Here is a 24,695-nt window from a genome sequence, read left to right as displayed (position 1 = left end):
TAAAAAAAAGTTCACTATTTGATAAGATCACAGCTTTGGTTGCTAACCGTGTGGTTAACTGCTCTTAAACATTATAACTGTTAAGCCTCAGGGAGCATTCATTAGTGGTTTTTGACATGCATTTGTTTGGTTGGTTTGTTTGCTTTGTTTGGTTGGTTGTGCTTACCTTTTTTCATGTTTGGTGTGAACTGGTCTCAGTGCATCATGGCAAATGTGCACCCCTATTCTTGTACCCCAAACCACAAGAAAAATAGAACCTTTTTGTTCTACTGTTTTCACTGGGTGGCTAAATGCACTTTAAGCACACGGTACCTTCCACCAAAAAAATCTAGTATGAATATGCCCTGTTCTGAATTGTCTTTGAACTTTAAAAGCTCCACAGCAATCTTCCTCCCTTGGATTCATTTATTTCGGGCTTTGAAGCAACTAAACAACCACATGTCTGGGAAAAATATAATGGGTTATAACCACTTTAGTACAAATTGAAAGCCATTTTAATGAATCAATACATTTTCTGACAACATTCGCTAAAACTAAAGTGAGAAGCAATTTCTCTTCCTCTTCTGAAGTAATGATCTCTCTTGAGGAACCAAATCATTCAGTCCTCCTTACCTTTCCTGGTTGTCTTGGTCATTAACCTGCTTTTCCCTTCACCTCTCTGAGCTCAGTAGACTGCAGAAGGCTAATAAAAAGTCAAATGTAGGTAATTTCACTGCTTAATTACAAAAATATATACATTGATGTGTTAATCACAGGGATGCATTTACGCTGGGTAGAGTTAATTTTTTATATACCTTGTACTACACTAAATCTTTAATCCAATGCCTAAAATATTGCATTTGGTATCTTAAAAAGCCATTTTAAAATTTATTTAAAAAAATAAAGGTAAAAACAAATCTGTGTTTAACCATTTTTGCACATTATTTGCCTAAATACTTTGTGCTGGAAGGAGTCCATACTTTGTATCTCAGAAAGCTGGGAGGTATGTGGTGCTATATAAATGTCAATGTTTGATTGTTTTAATACTGTTCCTAAAGTAAGCTGTTAATAAGTAACTTTAAATTGATGAAAAAGGCCGGCTAACTTCTAAGCGCAAAGGAGTGGCTATAAATGATTGCACTTCAAGTGGACAAGTTACAGAACAAACACCAAGATGTCATTACATACCCATCATGGCCAACTGTACATATAACAGATGGCTGTCACAACACCACTACAGAGAAGGTGTAACCACACTTATTCTAGGCAAGACAATTTACCAAAGGCACCTGTTATATCCACCATTTCACCCAGATTATAAATTCAATCTCAGGCCTGCTTTTACATTCCGTTATATTCACTGCTCTAAACAGGGGTATAAGGTGGCACTTTGGTCCAGTGAGACCACAAAAATATATATTATTATAAAATATATAAAAGCAGGCAGGAATAAGTGGCACAGGAAAAACGCAAAGAGCCCTAAATAATATTTTTCTTGTTATTGTTGTTCCTCAACAAGAATGATGTTCTTCAAAGAAGCCTGCAATGACCATTGAAAGTCAAGTAAGTCTAGCCAAAACTTATTTTTAGTTTTGAACAGAATGGGAAAGGGTTCAAATCTTATTCAGGTTTTCAGCACTGGGTTCTAATTTCTAGTCTGGTAACCTGACTTGAAATTAAACAAATGACATTGAAAGCAGTAAAAACTTGTCAGCGGTTCCCTTCCGTGTTGAAGGTACAGCTTGACTCCTTCTTAGACCCCCTATGAACACAGTGAAGTGCCTTGTACTTAAATAACACTGGGGAACAATTTTTAACAATTTTTTTTGTTGACTTCAATTTTTAAGCTTTTTTACACTAAAATATGTATGCTGATTCTGAAAGTGCAGTTCTTTTTCTTCTATCACATCAGATTTTTTCTCTACTGCTTATATTAATGCGATTACTGTAGCGTGGCTTTGTATCGGCTATTCATTCAATTTGCTCTACGTAGTGAATAAGCAAAATTTATTTTTCTACTTACACACGTATTTCCTCTTTCAGATCATGTCTGGCTCTGCTGTTTCCTTGATTCATTTTGTTATATCTGTGGCAGTTTCACCATGCCCAGGGTGAACATCAGCACATTTGTAGAGCAAGCCTATTTTGGCAAATTTTATACTTGGTGATCAAGATAAGTTTTGCAAACAGTGTGTCGAGGATTTACGGGTGTGGAAAAAAAAAACACGTGATAAGATGCCGTTTGGTACAACTATGGTTTGGCGAGAGCCAGGAGATCATTTCAGTGACTGTTACTTTTGTATGGTGAAAACTTCAGGATATAACAGGAAAAATAAATGTAATATAGAGTATCCTAGTCTACCATCGGCTATAAGCCCAGTGGCTCATTCAGATGAAATCCCAGTGCCGGTTTTCGTTACACTACCCTCTCTTGAAGAACATGAATATGGTGATGAACTAGGTGACAACATTGATGAAGAGTTTGAAATTGAAGAGGACTCTGTTCGTAAGGGATTTGATCAGCATAAGTTGAGTGATTTGGCATGTGATTTGGTACTATTGAAGAAGGCTTCAGAACTCCTAGCATCAACACTGCAAAAAAAAACTTACTTAAAAAAGGAACAAAGGTATCGTACTTTCAAACCAGAGAAATTGGCGTTGGTGCATGCGGACATTGCCGGCGGGGCGATTCAAATCCATTTGTTTTGCATTCAATAAAAAATATTTGTATTGAATGCAATACAGTGGATTTATATATGTAAAAGCAGTACATTGTTTTTCATGAACATTTATTTTACAGTATATATATATATATATATATATATATATTAGTATGAGTATAATATTTTTTTTTGTTTTTTTTAATTTTAAAAATGAAAATACCGTATTTTCCGGCGTATAAGGCGACTGGGCGTATAAGACGACCCCCCACTCTAACCAATCAGTTGGGGGTCGCCCAGTACTGTACTGTTCCTTCTGCCTGTCAGATCTCGGAATGAATGGGCGCGTTCCTTCTTAATGAATGGGCGTGTTCTAGAGGAGAGCCAATCCAGGCTCTCTACTGGAGAGCCAATCCAGGCTCTCTACTGGAGAGCCAATCCAGGCTCTCTACTGGAGAGCCAATCCAGGCTCTCTGCTGGAGAGCCAATCCAGGCTCTCTACTGGAGAGCCAATCCAGGCTCTCCACTGGAGAGCCAATCCAGGCTCACGTCCTCCTGTGCAGGCTCGCGTTCTCCTGTGCAGCTTGCACAGGAGGACTTGCGGGTACTCGACTCGCGGGGACGCCGGACGTGAAGCAAGCTGCAGGTAAGTACCGGTACCCGGCGTATAAGACGACCCCTGACTTTGGCACAGATTTTTCGGGGTTAAAAAGTCGTCTTATATGCCAGAAAATACGGTATATATTTTTTTAATTCATTTAATTTAATATTTTGACATGATTTGTGTTTAAACTTTTTTATACTCATACTAATATACTGTAAAAAATGTCCCGAATTTAGACATAAAAATCCAGACAGAAATGAACCGCCCAGGGGGTTAATGGAGGAATTGGGAATTCCAATCCATAACTCAACTGAATGGCGACTATCAAAGTGGAGCCTAAAGTGTGTCTTCCTTCACAATGGCATTATATTTGGGTCAGTCCCAATGGGCCATTCAGTTTCTCTTTGTGAAGAATGTGCAGACATAAAGAGAGTCATTAAGTTGTTGCAATATCACCAACACAATTGGGTCATCTGCATAGACCCTAAAATGGTATGCTTACTTCTTGGTCAGCAATGCGGATACACCAAGTATCCCTGTTATCTGTGCATGTGGGACAGCAGAGCTCGTGAGAGGCATTGGGTGGAAAGGAATTGGCCTCCAAGATCTGCCCTAAAACCAGGTGATACAAACATTCTACATGAGCCACTTGTTGATAGAAAGAATAATATAATCCCGCCTCTGCACATGAAACTGAGTCTGATGAAGCAGTTCGTTAAAGCTTTGCCAACTGAAGGAGACTGTTTCAAGTACCTCATTTTGCCATTTCCTAGCCTGTCAGTTGAAAAAAATAAAGGCCGGTGTGTTTGATGGTCCACAGACTAGGCAGCTCATCAAAGATGAACATTTCATCAGGACAATGTCAGAAGTCGAAAAGATGGTTATCATTCCAAGCCATTGTCAAGGACTGTCTTGGAAACACACAAGCAAATCATTACACAGAAATTGTCCAGAAACTCTAGGAGAGCTACAAAATTTTTCTAACTTCCCGGAAAACCTTGGTGCAGTCAGTGATGAGCAAGGTGAACAGTTCCACCAAGATTTGATGGTCATGGAAGGACGGTATCAGGATAGATGGGATGTACATATGATGGCTGACTATTGTTGGAGCATCCAGCGGAATCGTACTAACACTGAACACCCAAGGAAAAGCTATAAGTGTACATTTTTAGCTTAACCTAATTATTTTTCAATTTTTATGTTTTACTGTAAAAATGTCAAAGAGATAAATCCTTGTATGAAAAAAAGCAAATTAAATAAACAGTACCTTCAAGTTATTATTTCATTATTTTTTCATTGTATGTAAAATTTGTATGTTTTTTGACAAAAATGGAGGGTACCCTGTATCATAAAAACTGGAAGTGATAGCAAAAAACTGGGGTCATTTCTGGATTTACCACCCAAAAATTAGTAAAAACCAAGTGTAAGATCTAACTGAACAAAAAATGTTTTCCCCAGTGTATTCAATAAAAGCCACTTGGACTTCATTCTAGATCACCCTAATCCATTCTCTCCTACCCAACTGGTGGTGGCTACATATCTCCTTGATGGGCATGTTTGGGATTTTTAGCGTCTCCTGTTTGACTGTAAAGAATAATATAAAGCCTTGTTTATTAAACTGTCTGTAGCCAGTTGATGTCCTACTCACGCATCTGGCGTAGAGAAAGGAGGAGATAATGGGCTGTAATGAGAAAACTGTTATTTCAGACACTACAACAGTTGAAGCACCTCACTCATGATTATTATTATCATTACCAGTTTATTATTACCAGTCATGAGCAAAAACAGATGTGGCAGCTGAGAAGGCCAACGTCACCTTAACTTGGGAAAAGGCATTGTCCAGAAGCCATGAAACTAGCAAAACCAACCAATGGAGACCACACCCCAATGACCAACCCGAAAGTAAAAGTTGACCATCCAATGGAGACCATAACAAAGATCATTACCAACCTATAAGCAAAAGTTCACTGTTCAGACAGAATGGTTACAACATGTTTATTTAAAAAATATGTTTCCAATAAATTATTACTTTATGCTCATTGCAAAAGAAGAAGCTACAGCCCATTTTCTAAATATAGGCATCCCAGCAGGGTCATTGTGGTTTCTTAACTTTTTACATTACATCACAGACACACAGTCACATTAACCTCTGCAGTTCCTATTTTAGGTTCTAAAGAAACAATACAGTCAAATCAATCGTAGAAGTAGCTTGCCCACATAGTCAGTTGGGGGGGAGTGGTAAGGCTGGGGTGCAGAGAGCACCTAAAAGGGTCTTTGGCAGAGTACTTTCTAAAGCTACGTACACACTTCCAATAATTATCGTTGGTAAACGAACGACGAACGATCCTGCACGATATCGGCGAACGATCGTATAGCACCGATCCTGTACATGCAGATAACGACACGATCGTTCGCAGATATTGTACACACAATAGATGCGATCGTTTGAGCGATACAGGAAGTGACGTGCACGACAGGAAGTGAACGAACTTCGTTCATCACACATGCTCAGACCATGGACAATCAATGAACGACCGTACACACGATAGATGGTAAACGATCGTCGTCCAATCCGATCCGCCAGTCCGGTCGTTCATTTCCAGCGACTATTCTCGTTCGTCGGCGTCGTTGGTTACGTTTTTTACGAACGATTTTTGACCAATCGATCGTTCGTCGCTCGTTCGTCGTTCATTTCCAACGATAAAAATTGGAAGTGTGTACGCAGCTTTAAGTCTGTGCTGTAAAGAAATCCCTCTTTCTATACTTTGTATATTATTTATTCTTCTGTAACAGATGTGAATATATTAGGAGATTGTAAGAAACAAAGTATTACTTTTGTTTTATTTAAGTATAATATACACATAAAAGGGCTTACAGTGATTGTACTTGGGTGAAAAAAAAACCTCAGCCTTTTACTACTAAACAACGCCTGGGTATTTATTCATTACTATGATGGGATTGACAGTTATTGACACATGCTGGGCATTATTTAGATATATATTCCCCATTCAGACCTGCACTTACAGGATCCTGGGGAACGTGCCCCAGTTTGCAGTCAAAATGTCGATTCCTAAGTGCCTTCAATACTGTTTTTTAAGATTCTGCTTGGCTGGTACAATCAAAGATAGCTTTCTTTGCCATGCTGTAAAACTTAGAGCAAAAAGAGAATGACTAAAGAAAGATTTTGTGGTTGATGTTACTGTTGCCAACTGTCCAGATAATAAGGCACTGTCTTATATTTTTTGAAATGCCAAAATATGCCCTAGGTCTTATTTTCAGGGGGATGTCTTATTTTTCCATGAAGAAGACTACAGTACACATTTATTGTTGAAAATCACTCATGTGCCATTCATTGTCCCCTTCTGATCACTCATGTGCCATTGAAAGTTCCCTTTCTGATCACTCTGTGCCATTCATTGTTGCCTTCTGATCACTCATGTGCCATTGATTGTCCCCTTTCTGATCACTCATGTGCCATTGATTGTCCCCTTTCTGATCACTTATGTGCCATTGATTGTCCCCTTTCTGATCACTGACTAACTTTTTTTTGGCTTCTACGGCCGGGTAACAGACTCTATAGGGCAGGGATCAGCAGCTTGCTTGTCCTTTGAAGTTACTTTCAGTTTCACTCTGCACTGCAGCCAGCATCGAGGAGTCACACAGAGGCACACAGTATCAGGTATCGGAGGATGTCTTATTTGCGGGGGGGTGCTTTATTTTAATTGTTTGAGCAAAAATCGGGGGGTGGCTTATTTGATGGGGATGCCTTATCATCGGGGAAACACGGTAGCAAACATTGCACTCTGGCACATGCACACTTCTATGATATAGGTTGTTTAGGTTTGTTTAATGGGGCTCTAAAGAACACCAGGTATATAGCTGACTCAAGGGAAACAAACATGACCTGGAAATTCCACTGAACCAATTTTATTTGCTGTACATTAAACAGATGTTCCCCAAGCTTAGCAACCTCAATATAAAGGGTTTATTTGCAATGAGCACATTAGGGAAGTTTCATACTGACACCTTGTTTTGGGGACATTGGTGATCAGTTTAAATTGGCGGTCGTGTCTCTGTTACATTGATGTTCGCTGTAAACAACACTTTTTATAGATCAGTGTAAAACACCCATGTTACATTAGTGGTCAGTATAAAAGCCTCAAAGTTTGGTGGTCGTTGTAAATGTCCATATTACATTGGTGGTCAAAGTAAATGACCCCGTTAGATTGATGCTCAATGTAAAATCCCTCATTATGTTGGGGGGCAATACCATTTCCCTCATTACAGTGGTGGTCAACTGTCCCAGAAGCCATTTCAAATGCCTTTAATACATTGGTGGTCAGTGTAAATGCTCCTGTTACATTGGTGGGCATTATAATTTCCTTCAATACATTGGAGGTCATTGGTAATATCCCTGCTTTATTGGTGGGCAGTATTTTTTCTGATGGGAAGATGGGAAGTGTCCCATGTCATTGGTGGCCGTCCGGCATCGCCAGGGGGAAGAAGATGCCGGGCATTGCTGGAGGACGCCACGTGCACTGCTTACCAGGTAAGTTTTTAAACTCCCTGGCAATTCCATCCCGAGTGTGGCTCGGGGTTACTGCTTTTGGTAAGGAAAATTCACCCCAAGCCACACTCAGGAGGTTAAGAAATATTGTGTGGATACAAAGGCTGTGGACTGTGTTGTTAAATTAGGCTCAGGCTCTACTATAAGCCCAAAAAATTAGGGTTACCATGGTCTATTTTTTGATGTGGCACAAATTCTTTAAATCCCCAGATGTCTCTGTTTTCCAAGTTCCGATGTCTGGAGGTATGCAGCTATTTATTAATTTTCACTTTTTTCCAAATTTATTCTTAAACTGTAAAACCATGCTGAATACTTGCTGTGTGTGTCAACATTTTCAGGTAGAAATAAAAGGCCAGTTGGTCAGGTTTGCCTCTTAGGCCAAAGGTCCTAAGTCCAACCCTGCACGTGATTTACTTTCTTTTTTACTTTATTTTCTGTATTATACAAAAACATAGAACGGTTTCAGTTCCAATGGGCCGTCAATTCATTGGGCTAGATGGCAGTAGAAAAGCCAGGGGAGATACCATAAGGTTAACTTTACTAGGTTCATCTACCTGGATAATGTTCAGTTTGCTGCTAGGTAGGGGTCACAAATAACATCACATGTTTGCTTTTCTCTCTGTCAGTGAACATATTGGCACATTTTTGTGGGTGAGCATTGGCAATTTTAATGGAGCTCTGCCTAATCAACATTGGTTGATAGATTTTAGGTACGGTACAGCCACCCAGCAACCAACAGCCAATAGTAATGTTTTCTGTCATATTACCCAATCAGATGCTAGGTTGCTCATGTAAATATCAGGCAATGTTGGGTTCCTACATTAGCAACTTTGCTGCCCCCCAGTATCCTTGTCTGCACTATGACTTGTTCAAAATTATCAATGAAGGTCTACAAATGCATCAGTGTGAATAAATTAAAAAAAAAGACTTTAAATTTGTAAACTTGAATTTGCAACTGTTAACAACTGCAAGCAAAAGAACACATACAATGTGGAAATATCTTAATATACCAGCACACAAGATACCTATGCAGGAAGGGCACACACATTTTTTTTTGCAGAGCTGACATTTCCTTTAGACTTTCCTAGCCAGTTGCATCTGAGGAAGATGAAATATAAACCCTCAAGGCAACCATACACTATGCAATGTTTGAGAAATTAAACATTAGATACAAACAACCAATCCAACAGAAACTAGAGCATTTCCTATTGATGTTTGATTGATTAATAAATCAAAACTGTGACCAGTAATGCCTGTTCTGTGTACAACGTGCAGCAAACTCCAATGTAAATCAGCAACCACAAGCTAATTCCTGACACTTACTATAACAACACACCTCTTCCTGTTGCTATAGTAAACAGTGGGGAAACTCTCTGATGATTTACATTAGCCCTGTTGGAATGGGAGGGGTAGGATGTTCAGTGCTTATTTGAACTGGTCAATGGCTGCATGGCCATTATACCAGTAAATGATTGATATTAGGGCGATTATCAATCATCTACCTGGTCTCACCCATCGGCCAGTTTATGGTCCTCTTTAGAATTGCATGTGGACACCAGAGATGAAACAGAGCTATGCTACATGCACGTACCAGAAACTGTCATCAATATGCCAACTTTTTGCTGGTATCACTTTGGTAAGAACAAATATATATTCTTATAGTGCAGTATCCCATCTTTGTTAATCTGCTACAGTCCAGGTGATCTTGAGGAATACAGAAGGGCTATAAGTCCCACCATTATCTTCCAACATAGGTGATCACGCCACTTTTAGTAGGGCTTTTCAGAAGACAGTCCACCCAGATCGGAGATTTGTGATGGTATGTTCTAATGAGCTAAATAATGACATGCTATTTATCTCTGGGATGATAGAGGTGAAATCTCCCTATTCAAGTTTTTGTAACCAACCATCTCTCATTAATTGAGTTTCTATCATATTGTGGGTCCAGCTAAGAACATAAGTAAAGGACAAATCACTGCAGAAGAACCCAAGAGAAGTAAAAGGCCAGTAAATACTTCACTTCTTCACTTCTGTGCTCAAAAAACAAGATGGATTATCAGTAATTCCTTACATTCTACAGACTGCATATGTCACACTTGGAACTATCTTACTCATTGGAACATTATAATCTACTTTTCTGTAGATATCTAAAATTCAACATAAAAGAAAAATGACCAGGCGTACAGTCTGTTCTACTTTTACTATAGAAAGAGACTTACAAAGTCCCAATGATACCTTTAAAAGTCTAAAAGTTATAAACTTTTCTTACCTCCTGTGTTCTGTGTCTTGCTTGCAGTATGACTTGCACAGAGTAAATGAAACTTTCAGGCAAAGGCGTGGTAACTCCTGCTAAGGTGACATAGCTGGGTTTTGCATGTGTAACACATGTCAGTGTCAAAACAAAAATGTTGTTCTGTTCATTGCCACTAAGGGGCGCAGCATGAAAGGAAAGTGTTAGATTGTTGTGTTAGTGCTGATCAATGAGCTTACCTTTGAGGTCTGTCTATTAACCCCCCTAGCGCTCTAATTTTGTCCAAATTTCCTTGCATTTATTTTACACTGTAGGCTATAATTCTTAGGCATACCTCACCGAAATATGTCCAATATTTAATAAATTTAATCATAAACGTTAAATAAAAAAAACACAAAAAGCTGTTAAAAAATATAAAAAAGTTAAACATGTAATATAACTGTATAGTAGCATATATACTATATATAATATAATTAATAATATATTACAGAATAATTTATTTGTATTGGACTCAATACTCCAATAAAAAATTATTTTTAAATTTCCCGCCATGCCAACCCACCCGCACCAACGAATGCACCCCCGTCACAGGGAAACCATGAAGATCGTCTCTGCACTTTGCAGCTGAAAATGGAAGAGGACGGACGTGTCCCCAGGACAGGGGGTTAAATAACAGGACTAATAAAAATTGATTTTTATTCATATGACAATTTTATTGCTCGTCCCCTTATTTTCTCCATTATGATGCAGTCTTGTTTTCCACTGGTCAAGCATGTGGAGCAGATCAGTTTCTGTCAGCTGTTTCAAGATATCTGATGTTTTTTTTCGTTACTGCAATCATTGACTCAAAGCCTTTTCTTTAATCACTGATTTCAATTTAGACAAAAAAAAATAGTCCCAAGGTGCCAAATGTGGTGAATATGGAGGATGTTCCAGCGTAGTAATGTGTGTGTGGGTGAAAAACTGTTTCACAGAAAGTGCAGTGTGAGGAGCATTGCCCTAATGAAGAATGAAACCATTTCCCCAAATTTCTGGTTTGGAAAGCTCTGTCAAAACTTCCTTATAATAATGTTGGTTCACTGTTGAATACCATTCTGCCAAAATTATGTCCTTCATGTCAAAAAACATGATAAGCACGGCTTTGAATTTGGACTTTGTTGATTCTTGGTGGTGAACATGTTTTCCAGTGCATTGACTGTCGTTTTGTTTTAGGATCATACTGCAAGATCTGGGTTTCATCCCAAGTGATCGCTTTTTTAAAGGTTCGGGTCCACCTCAGGTTGCTGCAGAATTTCAGCACAGATTTCCTTGCAGCACTATTTTGTTCTGGTGTGAAATTTTCCTAAAAATATCAAATTGATCCACTGCACAACAGCATTGCTGTTTGTTGGGCATATTACAAGTTTAAACACCCATGGCAAGTGTTCATTAATAGTTCTCACTTCTTTGTTTAAGAGATAGAAACATGGTCTTATTATTTAATAGACAGACCTCATAGTACATATAAAAGCTCAGGAAAGGAAAGCATTCTATATACATACAGTACTATTCCAGCTGTCATTCACCATAAAAGTGTAGATCAGAGAAAAAAACATATACAGTGCATCCGAAACATGAATATTGCTCCAAGACCCTGAAAGTAACGAGAAACACTTGTTGATCTGAAATAAATTCCAATGAGTTCCAAAGTCCTGCTGTTGGATGACAACACAGTGTTTTTGTGGAATGCACCCCCTCCTATTTAGTAATGTGATTTCATGTCCCTCGCAAACATCATCTTTCTGTTTGTTTCTGGCTTCAAGGTCCCAGTAAATGCCAGGATTATACACTGTGCATGTCATCGAAAAAAAATGTGAATTCAGGTATAAATGCTTTGTTTTTGAAAATGTATTATATGTCTTCTCAATAAAAGCCATGACTCTGCAAATATTTTATTTTTATGGAAAGTTATGCATTACATTTTTAGGCCCACCCACTCTCCACATCTCTACAGAAAAAAGATCAATGGTGACATGGGAGGGAGAAACTGTTCATTGCTAGAGGAACACATAACCTGGTGGGAAAAAGTTACACAAAACGGGTCCATTCATTATTCCTTATTTGACAGGGGATAGGAGGTGGCAGCTCGGATGCAATTTTTGGTTCCTAATGTAGCTTCTGCAACTGCATCGGCCACCTTTGAAGACCTAAACTGGCACCACTTGCTTACAAAAAGGCCTTTACAAGTGTTTAGGCATTTACAGCAGCTTTTACAGGCAGTTTTCGTATGGTTTGAAAAATAACAAAAAAAGTTACCGCTTTTCTTGCAAGCATCTGCACATGGTTTGCAAAGCACTTAAAATGTTTTTTTTTTATTGGATTTACCAAAATGCTTGGATTTACCAAAATGCTAAACTCCATATATACCAAAGCAAGGGAAGCAAATACAAAAGTTCATCATTAGAGTTTGTGTATTTTAAGAAATATTTATTGAACGTTTATGGGATCCATTTTTCAGCTCTAAATACAAAGAATTTCTGCTCCTGCTTTCTCTTCACAGCTATTCCATTGTCATTTATATGTATCACTACACAAAATTAGTTCTTTTGTTCTACATAGGAGTAGAAATAATTACAAGCTGTCATTTTTTTTGTCTGTGTCCTATAAAGAAACTTTTGCTCTACACAATGGTTTCCAGGAAGCATAGGGAGAGAGAATACAGAAAATGCACAAATGCTTTTGTATTGCTCATATTTTATACCAGCAGTTTGAGTAAAACTCTTAGGTCTGTGTTTTGTGTTTCACACACACACACCAATATTTATTTACTGATGACAATGCTGAGATATTTCTTTTTGCAATCACTGACACAGTAGCATTTTTAAAGCTGACCATCAATGGCAAAAGATTTGTATTTCCTCCTACTGACCAGGGCCACCATGTATTTTCCACTCATCTTTGCACCTAGTGACCAATGATGTAGGTATTTTTTTCTAACTGATCAATAACGCAGGAATGGCAGGACTTTTTTTTTTTTTCCAACCACAAACAGCAGATAATTTTTCACACCCACTGATTATCAATATCAAGAGCACTGAGCTACATTAACGTTACCACTGCCCTTTGTAGGTTACAAACTTTTGACCGCATTGCATATGATATGGCATGCACTGCTTAGTCCTGATTTTTAAATATTGCATACTGCTGACCAAAGGCTTCTTTGTCTTAAAAGTTGCTGGTGGCTTAACAGTCCCCAACTGTTTTCAATATTATTATTTTTATTAATACCAAACAGGATTTATATAGCGCAAACATATTACACAGCTCTGTACATTAATTAGGGGTTTCAAATGACAGACAGATACTGACACAGGAGAAGGAGAGGACCCTGCCCAGAAGAGCTTACAATCTAGGAGGGGGAAAGTAGCACACAATGGGTTATAAATGCTCCTGTAAAAAATCAGAATATAGGAGTAAGATGAAACGGGCATGGAAGACCATTCCAGGGGGTGCTGGGGAGCTCTAAAACAAAAAGTCTTGGAGCAAGTCATGTGACAAGGATCTGAGAGAGGAAGTTTCTTTAATGTAGGATGAGACAGAAGGGCATATAGATAAAGTGAAAAAATGATACTTTGTCCTGACCTTTAGGTGCATCTATAAAACTATTGTTTGTGGCATATTTACAGAGTATACAGTGGGTACAAGGAGGGCAGCAAATCTGTGAAGTAATCTCAGACTCTTAACCATGTCTCGTGAAATCAACCATGAAATCAATCAATCATTAATGATGTACTTTGTATTTTACATATGTCTTCCCCTAGCTGCCCCTCTTCTGAGAATATCAAAACTGGTCAGTAAATGTTCACCAATCGGCAAAAACATTAAAACCGTATATAGGCAAGATGAATAACATGGAGTATCCTATTATAATAGCACCTTTCAAGAGGCTGAATATATCAATCAGCTGCTGGGAAAATCGGCAAGTATTCGAATGTGAGCGACTTTGACAAGGGCGAGATTATGGTGGTTAGTGGTGGTCAATCAGTGAACAAGTGTAATGACCCGTCCACAACCAAAAGCCCCTACAATGGGCACTTGAGCATCAGACCTGGACCATGGAACAAAAGAAGGTGGTCTGCTTTTTTTTAAGATCATGTGGATGTCTAGGTTCATGTATATCCTTTACCTGGGGAACAAATAGCAGCAGGATGCACTATGATATGAAGGCTGGAAGAGAGGGGCAGTGTGACATGAAGGATCTGCTGCTAATGTTTTAAAGAATCCTTGCCTGACAGGTCAGACCTGTTTTGGGAAAATTCCATAATTGCAAATAGTAAATACACAATAGTACAAAATATGTAAATTCTAGCTCTATATATTTCTGACATTTACCAAGCAGCCTAGAAAGAGGAATAAGGGTTAGCACCACCAATAAAGACCTGAATGTAAATTCGGTTAGATCAAGTTCATGGTACATCTAAGGTCTATCCAGCTTTGGAGCAAAATGTGTACTACATACCAAACAGATGCTAAAATTCATGTGCATGTTTTTGTGTTGGTGGGTAGAGACCATAAAAACACAGTAAAGATAATATGGCATTACCACAATACCTATGCTTATCAACTAGCTGGATTTTCCTGGTCTGCCATATTGGGCTCAAAAAAGAACCTGTATTGATCATATTATGTAGGCTGCCATTGCTTAACTCTCCTTGGTCATGATGTAAGTGATGTTAAAGGCTTCTGAGCAGGAACACCAGATCAAACAATAATGGATTTCCTGTTATTTTATTGGCAGCAGACTTGAGTCAAGGAGTATTACGGGCAAAACAACCAAACAACTTGAATTTTTGGAAGGTGGAAAGCAATTACAGCTTTCATATTTCTTATGGTTTGCCAATTAGGAGGGACATATTTAAACAAAAAAGACATATTGCATATCCTAAATAGCGATTTGAGTCGATATTTCCTGAACAGTTGACAGGTGGCACAATAACAAACCAATCAATATTTGTTCTAAAATTTTATTTTTAAATACTAGATATTCATGTGTGAGAATGCATTCTCCACAGCCCTACCACATGAAGATAGTTACTGACATGACAGAGGAGTCAGAACACTATCTGTTGTAATCACAAAATGACTGAAAACCAGATGCAAGCAAAGTGTAAAAAAAAAAAAAAGAATCCAAAGCCCAAAACATTTTGCTGAATGTCTGAAATTCAAGATTTAGTCTGTATGAAAATGATGGCAGCTTGCTTGGATACCAGATAGAAGCAGCTAAGACTGCATTATACAGACCTGAGTGACTTAAAAAATTGGCCAATGAAAACTGTTCTATGAGAATTCTGCCTACCTGAGATCTGTGCACCTTTAGACAATGATCCTGTGTTCTACAATGAGGTCAGGACTGCCAGCATATAGGTAAAGTACAGAATTTACAGCTATTTGATTTATGTCACAAACATTTAACCAATGTTGCAACACCCTGAGACTATTTTAACTGTAACAGCTTAATGAGCAACCCCACAACACACAACTGGCCAGGGTGCTATCACCTGCCAAATCTTCTCTGCTATCTAAGAATCCTGCAGGAAAATGCTTTCCGCCATATTATAGCCATGATCAGTTTACATTTTGTCCTTCTAACCAAGCTATTTATATTGCCTGGCTAATAATTTTTCATATTTTCCTGTGCAGAATACACTAGTGGGGTACATAATACGGGTGTCGAGTACCCTGTAAAAGGTCCTGCATAGGAATGTGTGAAAAACTCAACCCGGTCACAATTGTAGCCCAGCCTAAAGCCAACTTCTCATGCTGTTACAACTATCTGAGCAGTGGCTCTCCAGCAGCATTGTTGACATGACAGATGACTAAGCCCTGCACTACTTTCAATACTGGTAATTACTTTCTAGGTAGAATTGCTCTTTAAATCATAACCTGTTTTCTGCACCGTTCCTTCCATTATGTAGAGTGAAATTATGTATGGATGGTTATAATGCATGACATGAATAAACTTCCTTCTGCATTTGGCTACATTGAAAGCCTTTATGAATTGTGATCTTACAAAATGGCTATTCACCACTTGCGGGTCAGATAGACAGAGAGAATACATAAAACATGTAACAGTAACACTTACTGGAAGACACCATATAAACACACTGGTTTGGTGAATGGCACGGATATCAGAGTAGGCAGAAACCAGTTGGTTACATTAGCATGGAGTAACTATTGCACACAATTAAACAGACAAAAAGTTCAGAGGACCACACAAGTATTGCACTTATGGTAAAGTATAAAGACCTTCAGCCTGGTACCTTCACATTTACTTATGTGTGATTCAACCGTCTCTATTGTTTGTGACAACCCTTTTAGTTGTTTTGGAAGAAATGCATGTTGGCAAGTGCTTAGTGGACTGGGATAAGACTTGTAAAATTGTTTTAGCCAAATATAAATGGCGGAGTTCAGCTGAACCAAAGATTTTGGTTTTGGTCACTACTGTCCCCTACTATCTATCTTCAAGAACTCCCACAATCTAATTAGACTGAGCTTTATTCTAAAGCAAAATTACTCCACTGCAAACATAATATAATTTGACCAATAACATGAAAAATTGTGTTTTGAAAAATGGGTAATTAAGATGGACCAAGCCCTTTAAAAAATCTTTAAACAGAATTCTGGACCCACCAAGCATTTACCAGCCATCAAGAATAACATGCTGGTGTTATGTTGACCTGATTAAGCGGAGCTTAGAAAAGTCTACAGATTTAGGCAAACAACACAGATCAGTTTGTTTTGTAATGTATTCCTTCTCAACAACAAATAACCTTTGTTTTAGCTTTAAAAGACAGTGGAGACACATTTAGTTTCTCTCCTCAATGAGAGAACTGGTAGGGCTGCTGAGGTCACTTGGGCTGCTAGGGTTAGTGGGAGTGCTTGTATTGCTAGCATTACTGGACATGCTGGCATCTATGGAGCCCTTTTTGGAGCGTTTACGCCACTCAGGAACTGGCCCCATAGAGGAAATTGCCGTTGCCTTGATGTTCTGACGATCTTTCTCTGCCTCTTCTTCTTCATCGTATCTCTCATCATCTTCTGTTTCACTGTGATGTGGGCTGGAGTGGCGGGAAAGGGAAGGAGAGGGCGGCACAGATGCTGGACGTGGATAACGGAAACCTGCAGCCTAAAAAACAGAAAAAGAAAAACGTTAGGTGTTGGTATAGAAAAAGGTTTCCAATTTTACAAAAAAATGGATACTTCTCATGATACCAGTTATAATTATTTGTCATACAGCTGCTGAGACCCCTCCTGCATTGCCCCAGGAGATTTTAAAAAAAAAAAGGGCAACAGCAAACAAGCTCTGAAACGATGCCTGGATCAATATGCAGGCAGCAGCACATAACTAATTATCTTAACATCAAACATATTTCATCCTTGCTGTTTGAACAAATAATATTTATATCAATTTAAAAACAAAACTGCAATGTAAGCTAGTTGAAAAGAAGTGTAAATTCAAAGGCTGTAGTTTAATTTATAAGGTAATATACTATAATGCCTAAGAATACAATGGAAAAGGAAGTGAATATTGACAAACTAAACCAATTACTGCAGTGCCCCCATTATAGACATTATGTCTCCAGTATGGTACCTGTGAATGTGGACATTGAGCAGGAAGAAAGAAAAATGTTCACCATGAACAAAACAGGAGAGCATTTATTAAAACTGATATCCCCATGAACAGGAGATAGCAATTGCATTTTCTAAATTTTCCATAGGTCTTCGCAGTGTTTGCCGTCTAATATTGAAAAGAGCAGAGTGCAGCTTTGTATTGCCACAAACACAGAAAGCTGCTCAATATCACAAATATGCAGAATATAAACATGTCTCTATACAAGAGGGGGGCCTGTGTAGAGTACATTTGCCCCAGTGTAAAGAATTTTGTTACATTTTTGGTAAGTTTACTGTCAAACCGATGTGACTGCATGTGAACTGAAGAAGTAAAATGTTGCAAATGCATAATCTATTGCACATCACTTCAACTCAAAGTACTATAAACTTCACAGTGTAGGCTGTGAAATGCTGGGTGCCTTGTCAGAGTTATACTAAGCAGAGAATAATACTACACTAAAAACCTTTCTGTTCAGATGCTTCCTTCTAAATGTATACCTGCCTGGACATTGTTAGGCTACAGCATGTCTCCTGCAAATATAGTACGGTTTATCTAAGCCCAGGAACAAAATATTTATGGTTACCGGTCCCTAGATGTGGTGGCTGCATTAATTTGGGACAATTGGGATGCACTTTGCATTCCTAACACTTTCTGCTCTAGGGTGAACAGAAACAAAAAACAAGACTGGAGAAAAAAAATGCAGCCATTGCATTTATAGCCAGATAATCTGCAATACATTAGTGTTTGTTTTGTGGGTTTAGAAATACGTTTAAGTATAAATATTGAATCATATGTACAGAAGGTTAGCCGTATTTACTCTTCTTTGCAGTACTATACTAGGATTGTGCTTTACCGTTTCTTCTTTCAATGCAACTATAGGGGTCCAGTGAATTATCAAAAGCAATGCACTCCCTTCAGATAAACAAAAGTCATAAATTGCAAGTTTGCACTCCCCTTGGTGGGTAAATTAGAAAGCGCTACATTTAAAAACCAAAAAATAAAAATAACAGGCCAAATTAAGGTAAAAACTGCAATACAACTTTCTGATAACGCACTATACTTTCCCTTGAATATGTCTGAAACAAATGCATAGGGGAACTTCCATTCACGTGAAGTGGTCAACCTGAACGCAAGCTTATGACCTGCAGGTTAAGGTCAAATGTTGCTGCATTTATATTAAATGGAGAACAGGACAAATCCTTGGTGTTGAAAGTGCATAAGCAAACATACTGTATAAGGTTTACTGTACAAAGTGTCAGCCAATGTGAAAAATCACAACAAAACCTTGCAGTGCATTGATATATGGCACAGTAAAATAAAAACAAACATGCAGCAGTACTTACAGCAGTGGGTTCATGGGGTTCATATGTAAAGTTGTCAGGAAATGCCTTAGCCAGAGCCATGTGCCGAGCATACATGTAATACTAGGAGACAGAAGGAAAAAATGAGATTTTACTACACAGCCAAATTTGACACGTTATCACAGAATTTTGTATGTAGAGGTCAATTGACAGCAACATTTAAGCCCCTATTAAATTACAATTTATTTACTAACCATGATGTATTAAGCAAATTACATTTTTTAATGAAAGATAGTTTTTACTTTTTCCCTCTTTCGTGCATGTGAGTTTTACCAGGATCCAGCATGTTGTTTGCAGCCACTTCTTGTCTATACGCACTCCAATGTTGACTGCATACAATTTCTCGGGGTGAGTTTCCTCAATGTAACCATGGCTGCATAATGTATGAAATGGCCACCTGTAGTTTCCATTAAAAGTTTATCTTAATTCTGCAGGACCTCACCATGTGTCTTGCTATAAGAGGTACAATGCTACAGTCTGATCACCAAGAAAAAGGACAGCGGAAATGTCTCCTGCTTTCTATTACTAATAAAATGAAATGCTTTATTGGAATAGTGTATGTAATGACATGTCAGGGATTTATTCATGCATACCTATTAAGCTTCAGAGTGCTCAAATTTAGGATTTACAATCTGCCCAAGGCCATTTATTCTTGGGGATAAGGCATACAGTCTAAAGCTATGCCCATTTAGTATAGCAGTAGGTTATGTCCACACTAAAAACACATCTTACCCTGCCCAGGTACTTCCAATCAAGGAGGTCAGACAAGCGCTCTGTGCGGTTTCTCTGAATGATGCGCTGACGTCGCGTCTGCTGGCAAAAGCTGTATAGGAAGGACGTCAGCTGAGTGCAAGACTCGTCCACAGAACGGAAACGCCGATCTAAGATGTAAATACCTGAGGGGTGGATGATACCAAAATGATAAGGCAATGGGGCACAATGACAAAAATAAATAAACAAAATGAATTGTGATGTGCTGTTTACCGTAGGCTGAGGGGTCAGCGATTTGCTCCTCCATGAAACATCCAAATCCAGAGAGGTTAGTAGAGATACTGGGGATTCCCATCACAGTACATTCAGCTGGCAAGAGAATTATGAACACCATTCAGATGTGACATAGCAAGCCCATAAAGGCAAGCTATGAAAGCAGTTATTTTGGGGGATTAACCAACAAGCAAAAGGTATATTGTGTTATATTCATTGGTATTAATTTATTTAACTTCTCATATATTTTAAAATCTTTACCTCAAGCTTTTGCTTGTGGTGAAGCAATTACCTGCATCTAAAAATCTGTACTGCTGGGAAGACCAAAAAAGTACAGCAGTCCAAAATCAGGCAAAGTTCACAAACAAAATGCCAAGTGCCCATCTAAACAAGATCTGTATAGGGAATTCTGTCCAAAATGTTTTAGAAACGGTTGCACTCTAAATGCAATGATCTATTAAGACCCAACTCTTAAGTTTTCAATAAAGTTAAACCATATATGAGTGTCCATATTGAGGTGGAACAATGCTTAAGGAATGTTACACATTTTGCAGACACTGACACATCTGACTATAGAAATACTGCTGTCCCTACCGAATGTCCTCTTAATAAAGGTTCTCTTAAAGCAGGAGAGAAATGAATAGTATAATAATACAGAAAACATAAAAGCAGATACCTAGAAAGAAATGGCTTACCAGGAGTGTATCCCCAGGGTTCATAGTAAGACGGGAAGACACCCAGGTGACATCCACGCACAAACTCCTCATAATCGACTGGTAAAAGTGGGCTTGTAGAGGAAAGGAACTCTGGATGAAAAATGACCTAAAAAAAAAGTCAAATAAAGAAGACCAAGAAGAGAGATGAAGTTAGTGTTAATGATAAGGTGTTAAAACCCAACATAAAGAATAGTCATTCTGGTAAATCCCAATGTGAGGGTGTGCAGCCCCTGAACATTCAATGATCACAGAAATAATGCACTCCACAGAACCAACAAGGAAAAAAACATATTTGAGGATATGAACATATGCAACCAATGCTTGGAAAAATTCTGTTTCATGATTTACAAATAAATGTATCACTTTAACCAATTATTTTCTACCAGCTATCACTCTAATTTGATCTGGATATAGAAACGGCACAATTTCTTTAAACTCTCCTAGCTATTTATTACATTTTGTCAGGTCAATGTAAAAGCAGTTTACACAGGTAATGTCAGCAATGTGCATGATTGTTATTCATGCTATTTCATATACAGGCCAAACCATTATATAACTATAATGAAAAATCTGGTGTAAAACCTATGATCCACTTTTGAAACTCTTTGCTAGGTTTTCTTGTTTACAGCATATGTCTAATGTCAACAAAACCTGGGATTGGACCGACACCTGCAAGAATGCTGTAGCTGACCAAAGGTCCTACGGGTGAATAGAATGGGGACTTGCAGTATCTTATCACAGGGCTAGTACAATCAGCTCTCCCAACCACTGTTGGATTGTCGAAGGTCTAACATGTTTTATTTCCTTCTTAAAAGGAAACAACAAAAACAATAAAAATAAGCTGTCTATTAATTAGTACAGAACTGCTATAGCTGTCGATTCATTGATCACCCATACAGCAAGCAGTCAGTGGAGTTAGGTGCCTACCAGAGATAAATGTTCATGGATTGATTAGGCAAGGCATACTAGTTCTGTGTTCTGCTGTGAGCACCTTATGTCAAGTCTTTCTCACCTTTACACGATCTGCACTACTGTTGAAGAGACCGATTCTTCGAATAGTGTTTAGGATTGAGTCAGTAGAGTCATCAAGCATGTTGTGCGTGCAGACTGGAGGGAATGACTGTCTCTGTTGAGAAAGAACATTTAGTTAAAAAGTTATCCATCAAACCCATCTGAGGTGGACCATTATTTGTCATATGTATAGGAGAACTGTTCAGTCTCTATACCTGGGTAGCAAAAATAGCTCTCTTCATCATAGTGAAATCTTCTTTGTCCAGCATCTTGTTCATGTCAGGTAAATTCCCCCTGAAATTGCAAAAAAGTAAGGTTCGGGGACAGGATGCCTCTACTTTGATATTCTATTATAAATCAAGATTACTGTGTCACTGTGCTGTAAACATCCTTATCCCCCAAACATTTGTTTCCTACTTTTCAATTTTGCTCTTAAATTTGATAAAAGCCCATACTGCAACTTATAAGTGTACAGGAAGCTATGGGAGATTTTTACAAGTCATATGTGCAAAGTATAAATGGCGCCAGAACTAATCACTGTGTGACTGTAACTCCACAGAGAGCATGTAAGAAATGCTCTACTTTTATTAATAAAGAATAAAGGAACCATATTTGTATTACATTTGAGAACACACCTTTGTATCTAGAGGTTCCTAAATGTACCACTAAAAATGCTCTTTTAATCAATTTGAACGTCCAGAATCTTGGGGAGCTGTAACATGCAAACTTTACACTAAACTAATGTCAAAAGCTTGCATGCTTTCTCTCACATATTTCTGTTGGCCTATGACCAGAACAGGTGCTTTATTGCCGATAATAAACAAAAAAGAGGAGATAAGTGAGCTCTAACATGCTATATGACACCACAGAGGACATGTAAAAGTATACGCAGAGACAGCAGGTGGTATTGCTAATGCATGTTTAATACCATCAGGTACCGACAGTATTCTCATCTACATTAAAACTAATTTGGGAGGCATATTAGTAATAATGCATATAGGCCATTCGAAATGTTTAACAAAATGCATTTGCAACATGATTATGGCTCCCCCTGGTTTGGGTAATAAAGCTGCACATACAAAGCCATTATTTGGCCTGCCATGAAATTAACTAAAACACAGTGCAGCAACTACAAAGCGACCTGCAGATGGCACTGTAAATTAGTTCTGGATTCCCAACCACTTCTTCTTTCCAGTCGCAAAGGCTGTACTTACACTAATAATGACTCGTACAACTTCTTTCCAAACTTCTCTTTTACTGCATTGGCTGTATCCCTATGAAAAGACAATGAAAAGGTATCAGCAATGTTACACATAGCTTTAACCAACATTACAATAGGTCACAACAAGCACAAATAAAATAGAAGGGGTAATCTAAACCAAGCCATAAAAAACACATTCAGAGCTATTGAAAGATCATCTAAGTACGTGTTTGTCACTGAACTAAATGTCATTTACGGTTAGACAAATAAACTGTGACTTCAAATATTTTTGGGGAAAGGGGGACTTTTTGGTTAGGTCATGCTAAGTCCAGCCTAGCAGTTTTTTTCAAGTGGTATTGTTGCAGTTAACTGTATTTAGCCACCTCCTAAAAAAAGATTGTAACTCATTTGTAATTTTTTTTGTCCAGGAAGTAGTGTTGCTTCATGTTTTTTCAGATTCTACATGCAACTTCCAAAAGCTGTTAATTGCTCAAACCACTTACAAGAACTTTGAAAAAAAAGGCAACAGCTTCTAACTGCACAAGTGTTTGCAAATGCCCCTGTTATCTGTTCCTGACACATACTGCCTGGCACAGGAGCATGCTAAACAGTTTTTAACTGCTAGTCTGAACATAGCCTAGGGGTGGTATAAATTACTGAAACATTTGAGCAGCAATGCAAAAAGTTATATAATCAATCAACAATGCAGATTTGCTTTTTTACTGGTTTTAATTATTTCCCAACAGGACAAAAGACAACAAGAACATTTTCCACCTTTAATACATCTATTCCCAAAGTCAGCTGTGACTACCTTCATCACTTCTGTTTGTCAATGTAATACCTTCTGGTCTGCAGTGACCTCTAGTGGCTGGTTTATTAATTGCAAGATGCTTTTCCTGTCCGTCCACACTATACAAAACTTTCGGGAATTTTTTTTGTCCATGTGATATTTATTAATTAACTGATGTATCTTATTTTATGTACAGAGGATCACAAATCCATTAAATAGATACTTGATGTACTTCTGATTGACAAAAGGCTGGAGGAGCATGTTGGGAGTTGAACAACTGCTTACCCAACTATACCAGTCGTGTACTTACCACAACTGTTTCCTTACGGCTTGACCTTTTAGGGTTTCCACATTGAAATTATTTGTCCGTGCAGGCATGATAAAAAATGCCACTATTGTCATGTCGCTTTGATTTACCTAATGAAATGAAAAAAAAGCTTATTACATTTAATTCAATTTCCAATCATTGCTTCACCCACTGTTTTTTTTTTCTTACCCTTAGAAGATAATTGAGTCTTGCCAAGGCTTCGAGAAAAACGTCAGCTCCTTTGTTAGAGAACTCATAGCGTCCAGCAATGAAGAAAAATAATGTTTTGTCCAAATTAAAGTCCAAGTGTCTGCCATAAAAAGAAAGAAATGGTCACAACTGTTCTAAGTTTCAGTACAGAAAATTGACTGTAACCATGTTACATTCAAGACAACACAACAATGCAAAGCATGGAGTTTCCAACGCATCCTTTGCATAATTTTTGTTAATTGTGGCCAGCCAGTGGGTTATGGTTTAGATGCAATTACTATATGTTTATGTGCATAATCTTAGTTACTTGAGTTAATGGAATGAATAGCTAATAGAGTGTATTCTCCCGTGTTGGAGCATAATACTGCAGTGCGAGAAGTGCAAATGGGCAAGTTATCAGAAG

General features: G+C 38.2%; 2 protein-coding genes across 2 annotated transcripts in view; both read right to left on the bottom strand.

Moving 5' to 3' along the window:
* Positions 1-10,154, bottom strand: part of LOC140340451 (circularly permutated Ras protein 1-like) — a 51,945-nt gene extending 41,791 nt beyond the window's left edge. Inside the window, exon 1 of the mRNA XM_072425662.1 lies at positions 10,080-10,154. The gene's annotated coding sequence lies outside the window, so the exon portion shown is untranslated. The remainder of the gene's footprint in view (positions 1-10,079) is intronic.
* Positions 10,155-15,050: 4,896 nt separating this feature from the next.
* The window catches only part of GYS1 (glycogen synthase 1), a 34,109-nt gene continuing 24,464 nt past the window's right edge, over positions 15,051-24,695 (bottom strand). Inside the window, exons 7-16 of the mRNA XM_072425245.1 lie at positions 24,272-24,392; positions 24,086-24,192; positions 22,999-23,058; positions 22,000-22,078; positions 21,786-21,899; positions 20,753-20,879; positions 20,058-20,153; positions 19,806-19,969; positions 19,056-19,136; positions 15,051-17,226 (exon numbers count right to left, since the gene is read on the bottom strand). Coding sequence (XP_072281346.1) covers positions 16,906-17,226; positions 19,056-19,136; positions 19,806-19,969; positions 20,058-20,153; positions 20,753-20,879; positions 21,786-21,899; positions 22,000-22,078; positions 22,999-23,058; positions 24,086-24,192; positions 24,272-24,392 — 1,270 coding nt within the window. The 3' untranslated portion in view covers positions 15,051-16,905. The remainder of the gene's footprint in view (positions 17,227-19,055; positions 19,137-19,805; positions 19,970-20,057; positions 20,154-20,752; positions 20,880-21,785; positions 21,900-21,999; positions 22,079-22,998; positions 23,059-24,085; positions 24,193-24,271; positions 24,393-24,695) is intronic.

This window comes from Pyxicephalus adspersus, chromosome 11, assembly GCF_032062135.1.
Source record: "Pyxicephalus adspersus chromosome 11, UCB_Pads_2.0, whole genome shotgun sequence".
In the NCBI taxonomy this organism is placed as follows: Eukaryota; Metazoa; Chordata; class Amphibia; order Anura; family Pyxicephalidae; genus Pyxicephalus; species Pyxicephalus adspersus.
Note: the sequence above shows the minus strand (reverse complement) of the source record. Positions and strands in the feature narration are given on the sequence as shown.